The sequence below is a fragment of the Sinocyclocheilus anshuiensis genome, unplaced genomic scaffold (genome assembly GCF_001515605.1).
Source record: "Sinocyclocheilus anshuiensis isolate Anshui unplaced genomic scaffold, SAMN03320099.WGS_v1.1 scaffold1774, whole genome shotgun sequence".
NCBI lineage: Eukaryota > Metazoa > Chordata > Actinopteri > Cypriniformes > Cyprinidae > Sinocyclocheilus > Sinocyclocheilus anshuiensis.
The window spans coordinates 65,485-73,684 of NW_015546120.1; the positions used below are offsets into that span (position 1 = coordinate 65,485).

An 8,200-nucleotide genomic window follows, 5' to 3' on the forward strand; every position below is an offset into this window, starting at 1 on the left:
TTAGTCAGTATTTAGAACACCTTCATAAGGAAAGGATATGGACCAGAAGACATTGCAATTACTAAATGATATTTAGACAGACTTAAAGAAGTTCCAGATCTATAGGCTACTTGTGCTCTTATTATTTCAGTTATTTTGCCTTTAATGTAAATAAACATGTGCAAACAATATACTTGCTCTTATGAATTTATTTTGATGTTATTGTGCGAGCTGTCTCTTTAATACCGCGTGGTTTACATACATGCTGCTGCTGATTGGGCTGACATGTTTTACACACCCACCAAACAAGAGAAAACGTATCTCAAACCCCGTTGCACACCGTTTCCAGGAAACGTCGTTCAAACCGAAAACCGTAGCAAAACGGTGCGCACAGGTTTGAGCTTGAACTTACCCCACAACACAACACAAGAGGTTCGATCAGGACTGCAACAAGGTAGGAGTATATAATGCTAATACTGTAACAGTATGAATGTACTAAACGAAATCGAAACTAAAAAAACAAGACAAAAACAAATAGGCTTTATTTGGAAAAAACTAACCAAATTCTAAATACTGTAATATTTGGCTTAGTGGCCACTGTGATTGATTGATCGATTGCTTGATTGAATTATTCATTTATGTATGTATGGATGGATGCATTTATTTATTTATTTAGGGGACGCGCGATTGAAGCATACACCGGGTGTATGTGCTCTGATACGTTTATTTACCTGTGTGTCTTCGATTTTGAGATTTAATATTAATATAATTGCATATATATATATAAGTTAGGAACAAATCATGTTAGCTGGTTTGTAGCTAAAAGCCCCTGGACAACGACGAGTTCTTTGTGGAGAAGCGTGGCTTTAAAACACCTGATTTTTTAACTGTATCATGTCATAGGCCTACTTAATAAAGCAAAATCACAGCTTTTAAACTATGCCAATTTTATCTGGCAATTCGAACAATAAATGTTGCTTTGAGTGACAATGTTCACAGCGTCTTGAAAATACAAGCTCAAGCCAGCCGCACTTTTCTTTTGTCTGCGCATCTAATCGCGCACTTACGGTATGGGTGCTGGGAGCGGTCACAATGCATGTAAAGAAGCTGTCATAACGGCGTTTCCTTTATACTTTTGCTGATATTTTCAATAGATTGCTGTTCACGGTGACCCAAAATATGTCTGCATAAAACGTAATTTAACCCTAAAAAGACCATAAAGCAACATCAGAATATTAATTTATTGCTATTTTATATCATTACATAAATAATACAATTTCAGGATTAAAAAAAAAAATGACTTGAACATTGAATTAATGTTTGTGAATACATCAAAACTCAATGTGCATTCTCACACTTTCTCATAAAAAGCACTTACACGCAAAATGCTTTCCTTTATAGGTTTGCTCATTCTTCCAGTTGATTCAAGTTCACAGTCACCTTGACTATTACTGTATACATTTTCAAGTCATTGTACTGTATAGTTTCGGAGAAAATTAAAGACAAAATCACTCCAAAAAACAAAGTGCATTCTAGCCGTTGCACCATTACCCATTTTCAAACGCTCATAAAAAGCTTTCCACAAAAGCAAACACACACACACACACACACACACACACACACACACACATATATATATATATGTGTGTGTGTGTGTGATACAGATGTTAATGTACAAAAAAAAATATGTATTCACAAACATTAATTAAATGTTCAAGTCATTTTTTTTTTTTAAATCCTGAAATTGTATTATTTATGTAATGATATAAAATAGCAATAAATAAATGTTCTGATGTTGCTTTATGGTCTTTTTAGGGTTAAATTACGTTTTATGCAGACATATTTTGGGTCACCGTGAACAGCAATCTATTGAAAATATCAGCAAAAGTATAAAGGAAACGCAGTTATGACAGCTTCTTTACATGCATTGTGACCGCTCCCAGCACCCATACCGTAAGTGCGCGATTAGATGCGCAGACAAAAGAAAAGTGCGGCTGGCTTGAGCTTGTATTTTCAAGACGGATGGATGGATGGATGGATGGATGGATGGATAGACAGATAGATAGATAGATATATATATATATATAGATAGATAGATAGACATTGAGCTTCAAAGTTTTTGCAAAAATTATATCTGGAACAATTCCCTTTCATACATCATTCCCAAAATATACACAACTTAAAAAAAAAAAAATGTAAATAGGTTGTCACAGAATAAGAATATAATCTTGTTCTTGTTTACAAATGCTAAAATATAGCATGCCCAGGGCCGTTTTAACCATTGGGCTAGGCAGGGCTGAAGCCCCGGGGCCCGAGCAAGGAGGGGGCCCGTGATTGGCTGTGGAGTAGATTGACGGACATCAGTAGCCCCACCACGACCCTCACTTTTTAGCGCTATTATTTAGTGGAGTTTTTCCGTAAATTCCATGCATTACCATTAGAGATTAAAACGTCACATTTGAATTTGGTTTACCAATCAAAGAACAACATTCAATAAGTAAAAATGTCAGCAATTCTAAAAGAGAGAGGGGCTCAAAAAACGAAAAACGAAAATACAAACAACATAAAAAACATGACTTAGTACATTCCCAGCTATCAGGTTATTTTACTAAAGCTAATGATGGAGTGGAAGTTGCTGGAACAGCAAGTGAACCGGGCACACGGAGCAGATAAAAACAGTGTCATCGTCCACACAGATTTTAGGTTAGTTTGATTATTAACTGGATTTATATTGTTTTTGTGTTTGAACAAACTCCAGATTCATTTAAGGGTTGGGAGATAATCCGGTAGAAATATATCAATCATTTCGTGCATCAAGATGTAGGCTAAGCTTATCATTTAAATGCGTTTTAAGCAGGTTTTCAAACAAATGGTTTAAACTGTTAATGAACATTAAGCAGTGGGGCAGAATTCAATAGCCCCGGGGCCCAGTGCGGTCTTAATGTGGCCCTGAGCATGCCAGAAATGAAGACCTAATGTTTCAAATCCAAATAGTAAAAAGCCTTTGCTCACGCATCTGGAGCAGAGCAGTGGCCTATAGATGCGAGGTCCATTGTGATTTGCTTGGTTTTGAAGGCTGGGAAGAGCAGTACTGATGATTCGACCAGCATTTTCAAGATTTTAAGGAGGACAAAAACACCCATCAAGTTCTGTCTTTGTTTTGTGGCAATTCAATAAGATATGACAGCATTAAGATTCATGAGGAGATCTTGCAGGATTCAGTTGCATTATACGATGAACACTGAAAGGGCTCAATCAATAATATTTAAAGTGTAAATATCACATATACTTCATTAAGATTGAGTATGTTTCCCCCTAAAGATGTCTCAGTATCACAGACTCTCAGACGCCAGTGCTGACAGCGGTGCCTCGAATCACAGCATGAACGTTTCTGCTGGAGTGATCAGTGAGTATACATTTCACATTGAATTTGAGCAACATCAGTTTTATATTAGCAGCATAAAACATCAAATCTCCCTTAGAAAACACAACCTGATGGCAATAGTAGACCAGAGTGGACCAGAGTCAGGGGAGGACTGAAATAATGCATCTAATTTATTATCATTCTTAAAAATGTATTTAAACATTGCAATATATGTAGAAATGTAGAAATTATTCTTATTATTTATTTTTGATTATTGATTATAGAAGTGCTAAAAGAACATGGATACACCATCGAGGAAGAACTTGGCCGAGGGGCTTCAGGAATAGCGTTTCTGGTGAAAGACACAGATGGAGACCCTTATGTGGTCAAACAGATGAATTCCAGAGATGTAAGCGTTTACCAAATCTTACTCAAGTATTTGACCATAGAAGTGACAAACTTTTCTTTTCCAATAAGAGTGTCGCTTTTAAATGGAAGTGTATTCCTTCCTTTTAGGGGGAGGAGCTGAATGCAGTCAGAAAGGAAGCTGAGATCCTGAAAAATCTGAACTTTGGATATATTGTTACTTATGTGAATTCATTTGAAGGTTTTTTTCTTCTTCTTTGTACACTCATTTTCCTTTGTTTCAAATAAAAACATTTGGTAATAATGTTTCTTAAATATTAAATAGAACTGCTAACGATAACCACGATAGAGACTGAAGAAGAATAGCGCAATTAACTAAACAAAAACATCAGTAGAGCTGTCAGAAAATGAAGCTATTTTAATACATAATGAGTTAAACGAGTCTCTGACTGGATGTTAATTTATTTAGATAATGAAGCGGGACGCATTTATATTGTGATGGAGTACTGTGAAGGAGGTGATCTTTCCAAAGTCATGGAAACACATAAAGAAGATCGTTTTTTTGAAGAAAAACAGGTGAGTTTCTTATGCAGACATACATACATACTGTACATTCCATGCTCTATACTTGAAACAATTCTCACGAAACTTTACAACATTTTAGATTAAAAACATGATTTAGAATGATACACCCATACGATACAATACCCTTGTCGGGACATCACACACACACACACACACACACACACACACACACACACACACACACACACACACACACACACACACCTCCCTAAAGTTGGGGACATCCCATAGGTGTAATGGTTTTTATACTGTACAGACCGTATATTCTATTGCCCTACACCAACCCTACCCCTAAACCTACCCCTCACAGGAAACTTTGTGCTATTTCAGATTTTCAATACACTCCATTCTTTGTGATTTATATGCGTTTTGAAAAGTGGGGACATGGGGTAATGTCCCGAAAAGTCACCTTCTCCTTGTAATACCTATGTCATACCTTTGTCATTATACAAATGTATGTCCTCATTTGTCACAAAAACGTGCGCACACACTCACACACTCACACACACACACAGAGAGACAGATACTCACACTCACTAACACACACACACATTTCTCCATGTGTGCAGATCCTTGACTGGCTTGTTCAGATTTGTCTGGGTCTGCAGTATCTCCATGAGAAGAAAATTCTTCACAGAGATATTAAACCTCAGGTATGCACTGATAAAGCTCAATAAATCATATCACAAAGTCAAATCTGTAAGACCTATGAGGTTTCTGTTGTCATTGTAGAATATCTTTCTGACTGAAGATGGTTACATCAATCTAGGAGATTTTGGATGCTCAAAAGCTTTGGAAAGGTAAACAAAAAAACAGTAATGGGAACTAGTGATGGGCCAAAACCAAAACCAAAAGTCCTGGACATTTAGAGGTTTGAGTTTACATTGTTTTTCCTTTTCAGAGCTGATGAATATGCTAATTCAGTTGTGGGTGCAAAGCTCTACGTCAGCCCAGAAGTTTACCAGAAGAAATATAATTCCAAGAGGTAAGCTTTTGGACAACTGAGTGTATAGAACATATTGTTATGTTCAGCATCATAAAATGGTTACAATTTCCTTAAGATCTTTCCGTGAAGGTTGATTATTTTAGTTGTCTAAATATGTAACAGTTATGTGCTGTACTCTGTAAAAAATGAATCATGGGTGTTGTAATTTGTATTTAAACAATTAAGGTGATAATTAAAAATAGTGTGTATATTTTATTAAGGAAATTGTGGTTCAGTCTTATATAGAAACTTTTAAGATAATTAGTTCAATTATTTAGAGACACCATTTGGCTGTGATTGTTAGTTCCCAGCATGCTTTGCATGTGGCTGGATATGGAGAGTGAATATTGAAATTACGTGTTGTTTTATGTGTTTTTGAGTGAAGGGAAACATCTCTTAATCTTTATTGTTCAGTTATATTTGATATTTGAAGTTTTTGGCATTACCACTGCACAGAAGAGTAGAGTTTATGGTTAGGTTGTGGATAACTGCATATGTTAATACAGTTGCGCGTGTTGCGTTGTTCAACGAGTCATAGCTTTGTTAATGCCAGTGCAGCAACAAGATTCTTCCTACTTCTGCCATTTTAGCAGCATACAGACATTTAATTCAACAACATCATTCAAAGTCAAATTCAAACTAGTGTTTTCCATCCACTCAAAATCACACACTTTTGAGATTTAAAATATAGAAGTAGAAAGCACATTTCACTACAAATATTAAATTCATTGTGTCATAGACTTAATTATTTATTCAGGTAGATTCCGTTAAAGAAATCAAGCCTTTAAAACTACTCAAAATATAATGTGTAGTATTGTTACCATATATTTTTAAGTAGTAGCACATAACCTTTTTTTACAGTGTACACATACTTATTGATTTTCATTGTCATGCATCGGCTGTTTTAGTGACATATGGTCATTGGGATGGTTGCTCCATGATCTCTGCATGCTTGATGTGTGGGTGAGTATTTATTTTTTATTTTATTTTTCCAAAAAGCACCATATTACTGTCACATTTTCATTCCAGTGATGATGAAAAAAAATGGCAAAAGGGTCAAATAAAACAGTTATTACATAACTCAAAACAGGAAATCTAAACAACAAGCAAACTTAACAAAATAGTGTGCTGTGCACAAAGAGTACAGGACCCTGAACAGATCAAACTGATGAACTAAATACACAGAGAATACAAAATACAGGACTAGCATGCGTGATGATTGAATCAGTGTCCATGACAACAGATTGTGGCTGGAACTTAGAACAAAGGAGAGACATGTGATTGAATTGACACAAACTAAAAATCCATGAAAACGAATCTAAAGAGCGTAACTGTGACAGAACATCCCTCTCTGGGCAGGTGCGGCCTTGTGCTGTAAAATGGCTGAGGAAGTGGTTCCTTAGGTGTACGAAGGACTGGTGAAGGAGGAAGCCAGATTGGAAAGAACCAGGGAGGTGAGGATGGGAGGAGTGGCCAAGTGGTACACCTGGATGCAAGTTCATGGTGGAGTTGACGGAGGGAGAAGCCATGATGGAGTCTTGGCTGATGACATCCAGGGAACAACTGATAAGGAGAAAAGCCATTGACAGTGGAGCCCTAGGCACAGATGGAGAGCTGATGGGACACCGATGGTTTAGGCAACCAAGGCGTAGCCGCAGCGACGAATGTTCAAGGTGGAGCCAGAGTGCCTGAGGACTGAGGTGGAGCCGTTGTGACTGGGGACCGAAGCAGTAGGGTGGATAGACGGAGCACAGCGGAAGGCTCTTAAGTCCGTGGCACAGGCAGGGTGACGGCTGTCAAAGGTGGAGCCAGAGGGATGAGGGAACCTGGTGGAGCCAACAGGTCGTTGGAGCGATGGGACCAGCAGTCGGAGGAGGAGCTGGGGGATCCACTTGCTTGGCGACCACAAGACCCGAGGCTCATCCACACAGCAAAGTGTCAGGTGATAAGACAATGGGTTTAAGGGAACCAGAGAAGATGGGGCTGAAGGACTGGGTGAATCTAGATGAGGAGTCGGCAGAGGGAGGCCAGGCATGATTAGTGACTACAACACAGTCTCATCACAGGGTGATGAAACAGGCTTTATGTGGGGCAGGACCAGCGGTGATGATGGTACAGGAGACAGAGGGTGGGGAGCATCACCTCAGTTTCCCAATCGATCAGCCAGTCCACATGGTCCCCCTCCACCAAAGCGGGAACGGATGTTGCCAGCTCACACAGTTGGTCAGACTCACTGTGGTGCTTCGGCTCCGGGGCGATGGTCAGTGCTGTCCTCCTCTCAGGCTCTGGCTCATTCATCATGGCAGATGGAAGTAGAGACCTGCACTCCCGCGGGACCCAATGCAACAGTGTGCGGCGTGGGACAACTCTTGATGTGCGAGTGCGGGTGCGGGCGGGAAGAGACTCGTGTGTGTGCGGGATGCGGGAGAATAAAATGATTCGCGGGACTCCCGCAAAATAGAAATGATCTAAATATAAAGTGTCTAAAACATATAAATTGTTATTTATCTGTTGCACTAAAGCAAAAAGAACAACTAATATTAACATTAAAATGATTAAAGCGCAAGCTAGACATAACCTAGTTTCCATTTATAATGTAGCCAATCACAGACTCAGCTGTTGATTTCTGGAACGCAATGGCCAATCAGAGGTGATCAAGTTAGAATCTACTCACCGCAGTGCTGAAATTGCGTGCTCACGAATCCTCTCATTTTAGACACTCTGAAAGATTCATTGTGCATATATTTAGTATATTTAATGTTATAACAGAGCTTTATGAGATTGCGATTAACTGAGATGTCAGCTTTTTGTGGTAATAAAGGAAGTGTGCTGCTCGCATTCTGCCATGCCAAACCATGCACGCAGCAGCCCATGCTTGCTTTCCGTAAAAAATAACAGTGGTTGTGAATGTTGATGCTTAG

At 38.6% G+C, this 8,200-nt stretch overlaps 1 protein-coding gene across 2 annotated transcripts in view; it reads left to right on the top strand.

Annotated features, from left to right (window-relative positions):
• The first annotated feature begins 350 nt into the window (after positions 1-350).
• Positions 351-8,200, top strand: part of LOC107700953 (serine/threonine-protein kinase Nek1-like) — an 11,907-nt gene continuing 4,057 nt past the window's right edge. Inside the window, exons 1-10 of one of the 2 annotated variants that reach the window (XM_016502832.1) lie at positions 351-433; positions 3,301-3,385; positions 3,628-3,752; positions 3,860-3,950; positions 4,179-4,285; positions 4,864-4,947; positions 5,027-5,094; positions 5,196-5,279; positions 6,188-6,242; positions 6,639-7,352. In XM_016502832.1, coding sequence (XP_016358318.1) covers positions 3,301-3,385; positions 3,628-3,752; positions 3,860-3,950; positions 4,179-4,285; positions 4,864-4,947; positions 5,027-5,094; positions 5,196-5,279; positions 6,188-6,242; positions 6,639-6,701 — 762 coding nt within the window. In that variant the 5' untranslated portion in view covers positions 351-433 and the 3' untranslated portion in view covers positions 6,702-7,352. Of the gene's footprint in view, positions 434-3,300; positions 3,386-3,627; positions 3,753-3,859; positions 3,951-4,178; positions 4,286-4,863; positions 4,948-5,026; positions 5,095-5,195; positions 5,280-6,187; positions 6,243-6,638; positions 7,353-8,200 lie in introns of those variants that run through there. The other variant, XM_016502831.1, reaches the window with a different exon arrangement.